This window comes from Tupaia chinensis, unplaced genomic scaffold (genome assembly GCF_000334495.1).
Source record: "Tupaia chinensis unplaced genomic scaffold, TupChi_1.0 Scaffold146604_1, whole genome shotgun sequence".
Classification (NCBI taxonomy): domain Eukaryota; kingdom Metazoa; phylum Chordata; class Mammalia; order Scandentia; family Tupaiidae; genus Tupaia; species Tupaia belangeri.
The window spans coordinates 1,183,160-1,198,168 of NW_006206460.1; the positions used below are offsets into that span (position 1 = coordinate 1,183,160).

General features: G+C 44.5%; 1 protein-coding gene and 1 pseudogene across 1 annotated transcript; one reads left to right on the forward strand and one right to left on the reverse strand.

The window, feature by feature from the left end:
• Window positions 1-6: 6 nt before the first annotated feature.
• On the forward strand, window positions 7-2,306 carry LOC114006255 (spermatogenesis-associated protein 31A6-like). The gene has a single exon (XM_027768480.1). The coding sequence runs from the start codon at window positions 122-124 to the stop codon at window positions 2,234-2,236; it is 2,115 nt and encodes a 704-aa protein (XP_027624281.1). The 5' UTR covers window positions 7-121; the 3' UTR covers window positions 2,237-2,306.
• A 1,914-nt stretch (window positions 2,307-4,220) lies between these two features.
• On the reverse strand, window positions 4,221-10,895 carry LOC102488418 (lethal(2) giant larvae protein homolog 2-like; annotated as a pseudogene).
• Window positions 10,896-15,009: the final 4,114 nt, after the last annotated feature.

Genomic DNA, 15,009 nt, shown 5'->3' on the forward strand with positions numbered 1-15,009 from the left:
AGACCCAGGCAAAAACCTGGGGCATTTTCTGGGGAAGGTCCCAAAAGATCTCTCTAGGGGTTCAAAAAGCTCCCCAGGGGAAGTTCTAAGGGTGAACTCCCAGGAGTCAGAAAAATATTTGATGAGGTCCTCAAGAAGTGACTCAAAAAATGATTTATCAGGAAGTGTAAACAAAAATCATCTGGGAAACATGCTAACACTCCACTTAGGCCTGAAGTCAGGGCAGATCAATGAGGGTTTGATCCCGCTCAGTGTGCGTCAATCCTGGCTTGCTCTCAACTCTCCTTTTTCCAGGTCTGACACCCAGGTAGTAACTGGGAATCTAGCACTGTCCAAAAGTTGGGAAGAAGCCTGCACAAGTTCCTCCCAGGAGTTTTACTTCCTAAAACCTTGCACTCAGCAGATGTTGGAAGAACATATTACAAAGTTTCGGGCCAAGCACAAATGGGGCCTGCCCCTCAAGGTCCTGAAGCCCATAAATGTCTTTAAATTGAAAAAAGCTGAGTCCTTACCCCTTACACTATGTGCCTTGCCCTCCTCAACCACCTGTGAATCTGGGATTGACAAGCTCCTGGTAAAACCACCTCAGGTAGGTCCAAGAGAAGTGACCAAAGAATCAGTTCCCACACTATCAAGTTGCCTCCTTGTCTCCTCCCCTGCAAATCAGGAGATCCAGAGGGCCCTGAGAGTGCCTTCATGGAGCCATGACCATGGGTCCTCAGAGGCTCCTCCACCTAGACAGGAGAGAAGGCAACCTTCTCAGTCCCTCTCATGCAACCTCGTGGGCAGAACCAGGCAGAGTGGGACTGTCCTTGTGGCCGGGAGGGACAGCCTGCAGATAAGACCAAGTTCAACAATGACCAGGAATGAACAAGGGAAGAAGTATGGGGACTGGGCCACACAAGACCCATACCACAGCGTAGCACTGTTGGAGATGAACTTAGGATCCCAGTCTTTGAAAGCCGAAGAGACGAATGAAACAGTGCCAACATGCAGCATCCTCTTGGAAACCAGTGTGCTAGCAAACCTTCAAGCCACAAATGAGAAGAGTGGTTTAGAGACTTCAGGGACCAGCGAAAGTCTCCTACTTCCTAGCATGTCTGTCACCCAAAAGGCAGGAAAGCCATGCCTTAAGACAAAAGTTAGTGTAGTAGAGCCCAGTGTGGAGATAAAGTCAGAAAGCCGGACTCAAGTTTGTGACATGGGTTCGCTCCTTCCAGACTGTTCTGCTGGCATGTCCCTTGTTGAAGACTGCTTGGCTACTCAGACATCACAGTGTCATCTCCAGTGTGTCCCCATGGGGAACATGCCAACTTCCCAAGTGGTAAGTGACCACACAGTAGCTAGAAAGAGCAAGTTGAGGCAGCTGGAGACCGGGAGCTCAAACCATCGGGGTTCATGGAAGAGCCAAAGCAATATTTTTACCTCTACCTACAAGAATGAGGACTGCAGGAGGCGCAACCCAAGAAAGCATGAAGAAAGAGTTGAAAAATTATTAACCTCCCAACTTACCCCAGTCAGGAGAATAGACAGCCTTGAGAGTAAAAGAGTCCAGATCCTGCTGCAAAAGGAACGGGTTCCTTCGGAAAGCCCATTCAAAAAGAAACTGAGGTGCTTTCTTCACTGGATTTTCTGTAAGATAAAAGGCAAAAGGCAAGAAGGCCCTCTGCAAAAAGGCAAGCTTTCACCAGCCACTGCCCAGAGCCAAGGACCATTCAAAACCAGGTCATGTGTGGGCAAAAACACTGAGGAAGCTCAGCATCTCATGACAACTCTCGAACAAGTACTAGAGAAGAAAATGGTGCTTCACCACAGAATTCGAGCCTCAAAGTTAAAACAGTGCAAAGAGGAACTCAAAGGCCCAGCCCTGAAGTTTTCTTGCAAGCGCAAACTTCCCTTAAACACAGAGCAAAAGAAAAGGTCAAGTTATGCAGCCTGCAACCAACAAGCCACAACTAAGAGGCAGGTTTGTTCTCTCAGAGAAAGGCAAGTTAGAAACCAACAGTCATTGAAAAATACACGATTCTGGAATGAGCCAAGAGGCCCAAGTCATTCCCAACTCCTGCTCCTCAGAAAGGCTGCGACCCTAGCCCATCCCTGTCAACACAGGCCAAGGATGCTAAATGTCTCCGGCCACCGTCACCATTGCCCAAGGCACTGTCTTGTTCGGAGAGGTGTTTTGTCTTGGCAGCCAAAACATTTTTCTCTTGCGTTTCCTAGAAAAATATGTCTCTGAGAAAATAATTCAATTCCTATCGAGAAAAATTAATTTTTCTCATGTTAGTACATCTAAAATATTTAATGTTCCCCAATATATATGTTTTTCTTCTCCTAAGTGGCCTCTGTCTATGTCCTGTTTGGTGAGAGTTTTGTATTCTAGAAGGGATGGGGCATGGAGGGAGTTGACAGAGGTGTTGAAGCTCTCCCTCATCACTGAATATATGATGTATTCATAGTACCATCATTACACAAACCAAAGCAACTACTCTTAAAATAAGATGGAAAAATTCTATGAAGATCCTACCCCAGGATCTGGTGCAACTCATCTTTCCCTTCTTTCTCCCTACCTTGAACTTGATGTACCTGCAGGAAACAGTTTAGCAGAGTGAGCATAGGACTGAATATTACCACACAGGCTCCAGGAAGGATCGGAGCCTAGCGGCTTCCCATGTCACAAAATAATAGATATCATAATAGTTTGAATGGGAGGGTCCTGGGCCCTCATTTCAGATGAGGGAGAAATCTTGTCTCCAGAAATCTGCATTCTTTCTTCTTTTTCTTCTTCTTCTTCTTCTTTTTTTTTTTTAAAATGACCAGAAGGCATGTGTACCCACCAGAGACAGAGAGATGGAGAGGGAGAAAGCACCCCTCTTCCTAATAGGGTGTGGTCATATTGCAATTCCTTCTCCTCCATCTCCCATCCTGACAAGATTTAGAGCACCCACGCATGTGCACCTAGTGGTTTCTCAAAGCACCAGGGCTGGGATCCACATCCCATCATCAGCCATTTAGGCTCCCTTCACCACCACGCCATGGGGCTAGTCCTCTTGCCACAGAATCACTGGGTGGATAACATAAGACAGCCATGGGGAGCCCTTTGTCTTCCTAACAAAAACTGGCATGGAGATGGACTCTCTTAATTCAGTCTTACTGAAAAGTATGGAGTCACCATCCCACAGCCTCTGCCTTTCTCAAACATTAGTATGCAGAGAGGACAGAAATCCAGCCTGTGCACGGTGGTAGTGGGGCTTCAGGCAGGCTGCTGAGGACCATGTCACTCCTGCTCCAAATGAAATGGATGGGCTTGCACACAGGTGACCTGCCTTGGTCTATCTCATCTATGACTAAACTCTGGAGATGAAGTTCTGTGTGAATGGAACAGGCTGAATGAAGCCTCAAGGAAGGCGGTAAAGTGGCATGAGGGCACCACAAATGATGCAGTGAATGAAGAGCCCTTTACATCCCACCTCCAGCCACAGAGGGGAGAAAACACGGGGGGGAGGGCCTCAGTGGCTTCACCTAGTTCCCTCCTGGGGTTCCCTCTGCTATAGTCTCAGATCACAGAGCTAGAGAAGCCACTTTGGTTCCTACATGGGAGGCCAGAGTAGGGAGGAAGTAAAGCCTTTAAGCAGAAAAGACAAACTTGCTAACTGTGTTAAGTTTGCACATCTCACCTCTTGAATTCTAGAAAGGATGAGTTGACAGTACCTGGAAAACCAGGACGAGAGACTGGCGTGACTCACAGTCTGGGACCTTGACATATACACGTGGCCTCCGGGCTGCTCCCAGGTAGAGGTGGGGGCCTAAAGGGGCTAAGGGTTGGCCTAGAGGCATACAATAAGTGTCACCTACTCCCAGTCCTTTCTTGCTGCAGAGACCAACAGACGAGAAAATCAGGCAGGATTTGTGCACACAAGGAGGCTGAAGCGACCTATCCAAATGGAGGTGGTAGGGACAGTCTGGGAGGGCCCCTGCTCTGCTCTTACTCTGCTGTTAGCACAAGTTTCCTCTCATCTGGGCCCCCATTAGTGAGGGAAAGCAGGAGGGGTCCCACAAAGAGAGAGGAGGCGCTGTTTCTCCAGAGTGTTCCATACCTATGCCACGGTAGGCACAGCTCCAGAGTCCTCAGCCCCTCCGTGGAGAGTCCTATGCCCAGAGGTGCCCCTGATCCAGATGACAATGGGAACGGGCCCTGCTTCCCACGTACGGAACCTGTTGGCTCATGGGGTGCACACAGTACCCAGTGCCAGGCTGCTGGTGCCATGGGTTTCTCTTGGAGTCAGGTCCCATCTCTGGGACCCAGATGTCTGAGGTGACCTCAAAGTGGGCCCAGCAATTAGAGTGAAGCCAGGACCTACAGAAAGGGACAGGACCTAAAGCAGTGAGAACCCCCACTTCCTGCTCTGAGGAGCTCAGCCAGGTGGCATAGGGCTGGGACCCTGACCTCCAAGGAGAGGCCTTGCCTTTGTGTTGCTGGTCTCTCTCAGGTCACTGAGAGTCAAACTCTGGGATGTGGAGAAACTGGACAAGGCCCCCAGAAGGGGTGCCGTAAAAGGGCAACACTGAGGGGCCAGCAAGAAACAGGAAGGAGCAGGTCCCTCTGCCTTTTCACTGCTCAGAGCCCCATAAGGCGTAGGGAGGTCAATGAGGAAGAGATCCACAGGAACCTAAAAAAGATGTCACACAGGAACCAGCAGTTAGCATAATGGCTATGTTGCTGGACTCCCATGTAGTTGACCGCAGTTCACGTCCCGGACCCGATGGTTTAAAACTCACGCCGGGTGCATGTGCGTGCGTGCCCAAGATCCTGAGAGGAGAATGGAGGAGAAGGGATTGTGGCATGACCATCCCCCCTGGGGGTGATTTCTCGCTTTCTGTCTCTATGTCTCTCTCTGTCTGTCTGGTGAGTGCACGCGCCCTATAGCCAAAATCTCTCACAAAAAAAAAAAAAAGATGTCATACAGAAATGGCACACAGGGACCTCCCACAGGACCTCAGAGAGAGATCTCATACAGAGATGGCACATAGAGACCTCCTACAAGAACTTCGCAGAGAGCTCTCATACAAAAATAGCACACAGACACCCCTCACTGACACACAGACACACTGAAACCTCCCAGAGGCCTCCCACAGAGACCTCTCAGAGACATAACAAACAGTAACTTTTTACTTCTCACAGAAGCCTTGTACAGATTCCTCACACGTTGACTTCAGTTCGCTCCGTAGTCATTTCATAGAGAAGTCCCACAGTCTCCCACAAAGAATCCTGTCCTCACACAGGGAGCCCATGCAGAGATTGCATGGGATGGGAGCAAGGAGGGTCTCATAAATGTCCTTCTATAGACATCTCCCATATACGCTTCCTACAGAGCCCTGACATAGAGACCTCATGCAGAGACTTCCCATAGAGGCCCCCAAAGTGATCAGACACAGAGTCACTGGTTTGCTCTACAGATACCATGCACAGGGAACTTGCCCCAGAAACCTCAGAGACACAGCACACTTAGACCTGCCACTGCCCCATGGAGATCTCACACATGGACTCCACGTTGCCCACAGACCCTCATACAAACCCCCCCACAGAGACCTCCCACAGAGACCTCACAGAGAGATAACAAACGGTAACTTCTTACTCCTCACAGAAACCTTGTACAGATTCCTCGCACAGAGATTTCACACAGGGACATCCCACAAGGCTGACAGAGACCTCTCACAGAGACTCATGCTGAGACCTCCAAAGATATTTCCTACAGAAGACTCACATAAAGGTACCTCAGTGATCTCCTTGCTCCATAGAATCCTCCCAGAGACTTTATGTTGCCTCAGAGACCTCACACAGAAAACTTTCGCAGAGATTTCACAGAAACATCCCCCACAAAACCCACATAGATACTGTGTACAGAGTCTCCACAGAGACCTCATTCAAAGTACTCACCAGAAACCTGACACACAGAACTCGCTTCAAGTTTTCCCACACAGAACACAGTCTTCACCAGAAACCTCACACACAGATACTCCACAGGGACCTGACACAGATGCTTCACAAAGACCAACACAGAGACCTCATGCTCAGTCTTGTCTTTCCTTTTTTTTTTTTTTTTGAGAGGGTTTTGTTATAGGGCACGTGCACTCGCCAGAAAGACAGAGAGACAGAGAGACAGAAAGCAAGAAATCACCCCCTCAGGGGGGATGGCCACGCCACAATCCCTTCTCTTCCATTCTCCTCTCGGGATCTTGGACACACACGCACACATGCCTGGTGTGAGTTTAAGCCACCAGGTCCAGGACTTGAACCACAGTCAACTACATGGAAGTCCAGCAACACATCCATTACGCCATCTGCTGGTCCTTCTCATGCTCATTCTTTAGAATCCTTCATTGTGGATATGAAATCACATCGTAAACTGGCAACACAGGAGGGATATCAACAGTTACGTCTTCCTCAGAATCCTGGGACACTCAGACATTGTCAGCATTGCACCAGATGGAATTCTTTGCTTAGAGAAATGCTCATGAGTTTTCTTTTGTAATAGAACTTATAATTGCCTCTTGAACAAACGAATTATGGATTCCACGTGTAGACCTGCAAAATCCTTTCTTCTGTATGTTTTCATTAGCTTTAACTCTGACTCAGTTTAGAGAATCCCAGTTTTTAAATATGAGTAAAACACTGCCAGTCTCTAATGAAACAAACTCTCTGTCCAGTGTGTTATCATCCAGCCAACTAGTATCCACGTGACATTTTTTATTTTGTATGGAGATAAGATCTGACCGTAAGATGGCTTACTTCTTTACTTCAGAAATACTATAAATATCTGCATTAAATGGACTCTTGAAATAAAATAAACTAGCAAAGAGGCATCTGGACTCCCACTGGCCTCCCAGGGGACTGTGCCATTAGTACTTTATTTTGCATATAACAGGTTGGGCCAGTTTTGTGAGGTTTGCTTTATTTTAGCAAGCTAATAATCACAGAAGTTCTCCACTAATAGGGCAAATCTCTAGCAATATTCTTATCTCGTATATTACCTGACAAACTTATACTTAATGATATTACTTTATCCTTAAAATATATTGGGTCATTAGAAAAGTCATGACGTATTTTTCTATGTAGAAATGTGTCATGACTTTCCCAACAACCCAATAGTAATGCCTTTGGAGAGCAGTTTTGTACATGTTTCCAGACTATGACAAAGTCCTAATGTTCATCTAACATAGCTTAAACAGACAGCCTATTTAGAAGGATTCTTTTGGTTTTTTTTGGAGAGGGTTTTTTTTTTTTTTTTTTGCTATAGGGCACGTGCGCTCGCCAGACAGACAGAGAGACAGAAAGCAAGAAATCACCCCCCAGGGGGGATGGCCATGCCACAATCCCTTCTCCTTCATTCTCCTCTTGGGATCTTGGGCATGCACGCACAGGCGCCCAGCGTGAGTTTTAAGCCACCAGGTCCCGGACGCGAGCAGCGGTCAACTACATGGGAGTCCAGCGACATAGCCATTACGCTAACTACTGGTCCCTAGAAGGATTCATTTTAAAAATGAATTCTATAAAATATAATTCTATAAAATGCACATTTTCTGCGACAAGCAATGGGGATCTGGTTTATATTCATTACAGTGCAAACATAGCATACATGGCTAAAAATATTTTGCAACCTTATATATATATCACTTAATCTCTGTTTGAGACAAACATATAGCTTAAAAATTACTAAGGAAGGGACTACTAACATTGAATTGAAGAAATGGTACATTTAATCAACATTTGTATAATAAAGGTCTCACTTACTATATCCAGCACTTCCCAAAAGGTGCGCTTTGGTGAGACTACACCTTTCTCAACAGTCCTAAGCAAACTTGCCTTAGTAAAATCTGTTTTAATGACAGCTGTTAAATGTGTATCATTAGATTGCCCATCTGGATGACATTATCACAGTCCTTTCTCAAAGAGAAATGGAACTGACACAAAGACTCTTTAGCCTATTTTTTTCCAACAAAAAATTGCTTCTTAGGTTTTCCATAATTTAAAACCATTTTACTATAATTTTTTAGAAGAATTATTTATTTAAGAGCCAGTTGATCATTTAGTGGTTATGTCATTAGACTCCCACATGACCTACAGACATTCAAGTCCCAGACTAGTGGCTTAAAAATCACGCTGGACATGTGGGTGTTCGTGTCTAGGATCCCAGGAGTAGAATAGAAGAGAAGGGATTACAATATGGTCATCCTCTCAGGGGGGTGATTTGCTTTCTCTCTTGCTGCCTCTGTCTCTCTCGCTCCAGTGCACCCTATGACAAAAATCTCTAAAACTGGAACCAGCAAGTGGCGTAATGGCTATGTTGCTGGACTCCCATGTAGTCAACTGCAGTTCAAATCCCAGACTCGGTGACTTAAATTCATGCTGGGCACATGTGCATGCATGTCCAAGGTCCCAAGAGGAGAATGGAGGAGAAGGGATAGTGGTGTGGCCATCCCCCCTGGGGAGTGATTTCTCACTTTCTGTTTGTCTGTCTCTCTCTCTTTCTGGTGAGCACATGTGCCTGATAGCAAAAACCTCTCAAAAAAGAAAAAAAAACTGAAAATTTTTTTTAACAATTATTTATTTAATTCTATTATTATGATGATTTTTAAATCTGCTATAGGGTACATGTGCCCCGAGAGAAAGAGAGAGAGAGATTGAGAGAGACAGTGAGAAACCAAGTCACCTTGTCCAGTACTTACACCACAGTCGGCCATGTGGGAGTCCAGTGCCTTAACCATCACACCACCTGCGCACCTCCTCACTATAATTTTTTAATGACACATTTTATGATGTCATTGGGTAAAAAAATTAAGAAATATCATCATGGAATTCCTTTAATATTATCTCAGATTGCATATATTTTTCTTTCTTTTTTTTTTTTTTAGAGGTTTTTGCTATAGGGCACGTGCGCTTGCCAGAAAGACAGAGAGAGACGGAGAGACAGAAAGCGAGAAATCACCCCCCCCAGGGTGGATGGCCACGCCGCAATCCCTCCTCCTCCATTCTCCTCTCGGGATCTTGGGCATGCATGACACATGCCCAGCATGAGTTTAAACCACCGGGTCCGGGACTCGAACTGTGGTTGACTACATGGGAGTCCAGCTACATAGCCATTACACTAACTGCTGGTCTCTGATTACATATATTTTTCAATAGTGTTATTTATTCTGGTAAGTTTAATGATTGGAAACAAAATGAATCAATCAGAAAAAATTTTATTCAGGAAAATATCCCCTTTAAGCTGCTTTATTTTAACAGGATTAAAATAACTGCTTTCCTTCCATATTTTAAATTAAAGTTGCTCAGGGTGGCCAGAAAATCTGAAAACATGGAAAATGACCACAATAAAAATGGTTTATTGATGGGACCAGCAGATGGTGTAACGGTTATGTCACTGGACTACTGCATAGTCAACCAAGTTCGAATCCTGGACCTGGCAGCTTAAAACTCACACCAGGCAGGGGTACGTGTGTGCCCAAAATCCTGAAAGGAGAATGGAGGAGAAGGGATTATAGCATAGCCATCCCCCTGGGGGGTGATTTTTCGCTTTCTGTCTGTCTCTCTAGTGAGCACACATTGCCCTATAGCAAAAATCTTTCTCTGAAAAAAAAATCATGGTTTATTGCCATAACATTTTGAAGATAGTGTAGTTTACCAATAATTCATAGTTAGATACTCTGTGCAAAATTGCAATGGACAGTGTGCATTAAAGCAACTTTTCCATCCATCACTGTACATGCATCTGTTGGTACACTGTGTGTCTAATGCAATATGTAATGATGATTTTTGTGTGTCTAGTTTTCACAAAATAAACTTGCGCCTTTAACTCAAGAAATAACCAAGGACATTCAATCTATTAAAAAGATATTGCCACTAGTCTCAAACTCTATTACTATCTTATTTCATTTTTTAATGAGCTTTATCTGGTGAAAATCCTTTTTTTTTTTTTTTTAGAGGTAATAGGTGTTTATTATTAAAAACTTTTTTACCCAGAGGCAGTTACAATTTATAATTTAAAACCCAACCAACTACTAAAAGGGAGAGCAAGAGGAGGAAAAACAGTACCACATTGATGAAAGGATTCACACTGGCCAAGGGCGGGCCCCAAGGATCTGGAGCTCTCCTCCTTTGAGGGCACAGGAGTAGGGAAGAGATGGCTCCCAGCTCTTGGTCTGCCCGCTCTGCCTGAGGCAGGCCCTGAGGAAGGGCCCTCAGTAGTGTTCACTGTGCAGCCTGGCAACTGCTGGTCCTACTCGCTGGGCTCCCGCATTGCTGAGGCAATTCCCCATGGCCATCCATAGAACACCAACTACCAGGGCTTCCTTGGATTCCCTCCAGCATGCTGTGAATTTCCTTCAGGACTCTCATCATTGAGCAGAAGATGCTCCATCACTGGGCTTGGCTTTCTCTCATCTCCATCACTCTGGCTCCCTGAATTCCTAGCTTGACCGAGTCTGCCTTCACCCCACTGCCAACGCAGCTGCAGTTCTTCGCTTCTACTGAATCCACCAGGCACGGGGGTTCAACCAGCCACTTGGCGTAGAGAGAAGCACTGGAGCTCAGAGGGTGAGATCATGTAGAAACCTTGGCGGTATCTGGTGAAGACACAGGAGGCGATGCCACTGACATCGTTCCTACAGATGCAGCTATACTGCACCCGGGGCTTGAGCAGAGGCAGCAAGACCACCTGGATGTCACCTAAGTTGGTGCGGGCCACCACGGGGTACTCCGCATAGTCCTCAACCAGACAGCTGCCCAAGTGGGCCATGCTGACCCTCTGCATGCACGAATTCCCGCAGGGCCGTCCCTTCAGCTTCAGCTTGCCACTAGCCTTGGGCAGTGTGAACACTTGGGGCACAGGGTGGCCCATCTTGCCCATGGCCAGACCACGGTTCTCTTGTGGGGTGTGCCAATGGGCCTGCCCCTCACTGAACCCCCTCCCTTTCCACATCTTAGCAAACCTTGGTGAGTCTGAACACTCCCTCAGGTCTCAGACATGCAGGCACCCAGCCTGGACCCGGAAGATGCTGATGCCACTGACTTCCATGTCTCTGTGTTCTGTGTTTCAAGCCACCAGGTCCAGGATTCAAATCTCAGTCAACCACATGGGAGTCAAGCGCCTTAATCATTATGCTACCTGTTGGGCCTTCAAACCCTATTTCTTAAATACTGATAACCTCTTATTTTCCTTCCATTTCTCCTGACTCTGCTATGGCCACTTAGAACAACAATTTGCTTTCCCTCCCCGAGTCAATTGTTTTTTATATAGCTTGATTCTGGGAGCTCAGGGCAAACATGTTCTCAATGTAGATGTAGGACCTTGGAAATCCTTTGAAAAGTCCCAGCTTGCTTCTGGCGTAAGAGCAGAACAGGTGTGTGTTGAAGTTATGAGTGTCTCGGGGTCACCATCTACCCCACCCTTCCCCACATGTGAGTTTAACCTATAATAAACTTCTGTGCAGTGCTTTACTAGAATTGACATGTTCATGGGACCAGAAGGTGGCATGGTGGTTAAGGTGCTGGACACTCCCACATAGTTGACCATGGTCCGAGTCCCAGACCTGGTGGCTTTGCTTTCTTACTTTCCTTCTCTCTCTCTCTGTTCAAATTTTAAAAATAAATAAATGAATAAACAAAATTAAATAAATATGCATTTTTTTTTTAACAAAAGAAGTGTCCTATTTGTATTTTTGGTCTCACTGATCCGACCCTCAACCACAAGCCCAAACCATTGGCAAACATATGGCACATCAGATACAGATAATTAAGGGTCTTTATAATTAATTCCTCCCTATAGGGTCAAAGGTTGATCCTATTCATAACTACCCATGTAACAATTTTATAATTGTCCCCTTGGTCATGTGGCTTGTTGTAGTTCTGAAATAAGACACATCTTAATTACTCAGAGTTTTGCTGTGTCATCTCTTCCTCAACCTGTGGACTGGCTGTCATGCTCACTTTCCCATGGACGCTCATTTCATACCTTCCACAGTCATGGTCACACCACCATTATGTGAATTATGCTGACTAGACCAAATTTCAGAAAGTTATAAAAAAGTGATGTGCTTGGCACAATAGATGAGAATTTAGAAAATGCTGATTTCTTTCATAAGAAATGTGGGTGACACCAATCTCTAGTTCTAAGAATATTTGAGCTTCAGTTGACACGTGCACAAGGTACATCTGGTGCTATGCAGCCAATTTTAAGGGTCCTCACCCTCACTCACTATCATAATGTCTATCGCTCTTTTCTGCTCCTCTATGTCCAAAAGTTAGAGCTACCTCCAGCTGCTCCCTGTGGTTCACAATCTCGACCATCTTTCTCCGATGACCACTTCAACTCAAGCGGCCATCACTCAATTCAGGTATAGCCCTTAGACTGCAGGAATAGCACCATTGCCCTTTGTATATACGACGTATTTTTATTCTAGTAGCACTTTAAATATCTGTTTGTAATGCCAATAAATATGCAGAATGTGGTTCCTACAGTCACATAAAACAGACCTATCAGGTCTGCTACCTAGACAAATCATTTGTTGCCTAGATTGACCAATTTTATAAAATTGTATCACTTAATTTTTTTTTGAGAGGTTTTTGCTATAGGGTGCGTGCGTTCATCAGAAAGACAAACAGAGACAGAGAGACAGAAAGCAAGAAATCACCTCCCAGGGGGGATGGCCACGCCGCAATCTCTTCTCCTCCATTCTCCTCTCAGGATCTTGGGCATGCACACATACGCCCAGTGTGAGTTTAAGCCACCAGGTCCAGGACTCAAACTGTGGTCGACTACATGGGAGTCCAGTGATATAGCCATTATGCCAACTACTGGTCCTATCTATCACTTAATTTTAAATTATTTTATTTCATGAAAATTTTTTTTTATTTTATAAAATTGGTTAGTCTACGGATCTAGACTCAGCTGTTGTAATTTTTAAAGATGTTTAAATTTATTTTTATTTATTATTATTATTGTTACTATTAGTATTTAAGTTTCCTATAGGGCATGTATGTTCACCAGAGAGAGAGAGAGAGAGAGAGAGAGAAATGAGAAAGCAAGCCACCAGATCCAGAACTTGAACTGAGTCGGCCATGTGGGAGTCCAGAACCTTACCCACCATGCCTCTAGCTGGCCTCAATCTATTGCCATTTTAAAAAGTACTAAGACTTACCTACGTAAGTACAAGAGGATGGGGTGTTCAAAAAGTTCATGGGAAATACTTATTATGAAAATACTTATTATGAAAAAATCAATGCATGTATTTCAATTTTTTTGCAACAGAATGAATGAATTCCTACTTTCATTCCATTATTCTTTCCTCTTACGTATTTTTTTTTAAGTTCACTCATTTCTTCCATGAATGAGAGAGGCAAAGAGATAGCACCCTCAACAGAGTCCTGACATTGTGATTCACTCCAGCCTTCAGGCAGCCCCACCATGGGCACCATGTACCCAGCATACTCAGGGAGGTGTCTGGACTTGAACCAAGACGCTTCTCATGTGGGATTGCCTCGTGAAGCATAGTGTGTTACTGCTGTGCTGCCATCTGGCCCTTTAGTTACATTTTTCCACAAACATTTTTCAATTCCCCTCATATTTGACAGTTTTTCTTATTCTTTTCATTCATCAGAAAAAATATTAAGAATTTAGCTTTAAAAATATCAATATTTTTGTCAGTTTTACTGTGTATTTAATTTATATTAAAATCTCTATTAATAGCATAGCAAAGAAGAGAATTGGTTCCTTTAGACAAAACGATACCCTGCAGGACTTGCAATATTAAAGCTTAAAGACAGTTCTGGGGACTGGCCCCATACTGCAACAGTTAGGAAGCTGGATCTCACATGACCAATAGTGGCTTGAATGCCACCAGTCCTAGCAGCTTGAAAATCATGACAGGAGTGTCTGCATGTATACCTAAAGTCCTGTTAGGAGGCAGAAATGAAGGAAAAAAGATCTGGCACGTGACCACACCCCACTGGGGGATGATTTCTCTCTCTCTTTGTCTTTAGAGAGAGAGCACACATGCCCTCTGGCAATATAAACTTTTTTTAAGTTTAAAAAATAAAAAAGGTCATTTTTTTTCATTGTTAAAAAATCTGAAGAGCATAAACAAATTGAGAACTAAAAATCAAATCATTGAATTGAACTTCTGGACGTTTATGATGTTTTATAACAGAAGAGAGTGGGAATAGTTTCTGTGTGGAGAGAGTGACTTCAAGGCATGTCAGAGAAACCAGACAGAAGACAGAACACCTCCAGAATTGATAATAGTCAAAATCCTGCTGCACTTCTCACAGAAAATGCTTTAACTCAGGAATGACCGTATCTCGCTGGACGACTGTGACAGGAGATGCAGGGAGAGCTTGCTGTGGCTGCTATCACTGATGTGTCTTGCTATTTTCATTATGAATAATAAATGCAATCAGTTTTAGTTTTACAGGTATTAAATCACATTCAAGCACCTAATTATCTGGTGGTGAGTCCCTTTACAATGTGGGTCAAGTGTCGTTTGTGAAGAACACTGATCCAGGAAGTATTGGATGAACCCTTTCTGACTGACTTTGTAACCATGAACTCTCACCCAACAGAAATGCTAGACAAATGCATTGGGAGGCAGGCCTTGCAACCTATTGTTTAAGGAAGCCAAATTCCACATGGACAACCATGGTCCCAGTGGCTTAAAAAACATGCTTAGTTTTTCTATTTGTAGATTTCTAAGGAACTTCCATATTGTTCTCCACAGTGATTGTACTAATTTACATTTCTACCAACACTGTAGGAAGGTTCCCTTTTCACCATAGCCTTGTCAACACTTGTCATTCTTTCTTTCTTTCTTTCTTTCTTTCTTTCTTTCTTTCTTTCTTTCTTTCTTTCTTTGAGAGGTTTTCGCTACAGGGCGCATGCGCTCACCAGAAAGAGAGAGAGAGACAGAGAGACAGAAAGCGAGAAATCACCCCCCGGGGGGATGACCACACCACAATCC

Bases quoted from the DNA above. Each gene is read 5' to 3' on its own strand.
- LOC114006255 (XM_027768480.1), top strand. From the start codon at position 122: ATGAGGTCCTCAAGAAGTGACTCAAAAAATGATTTATCAGGAAGTGTA.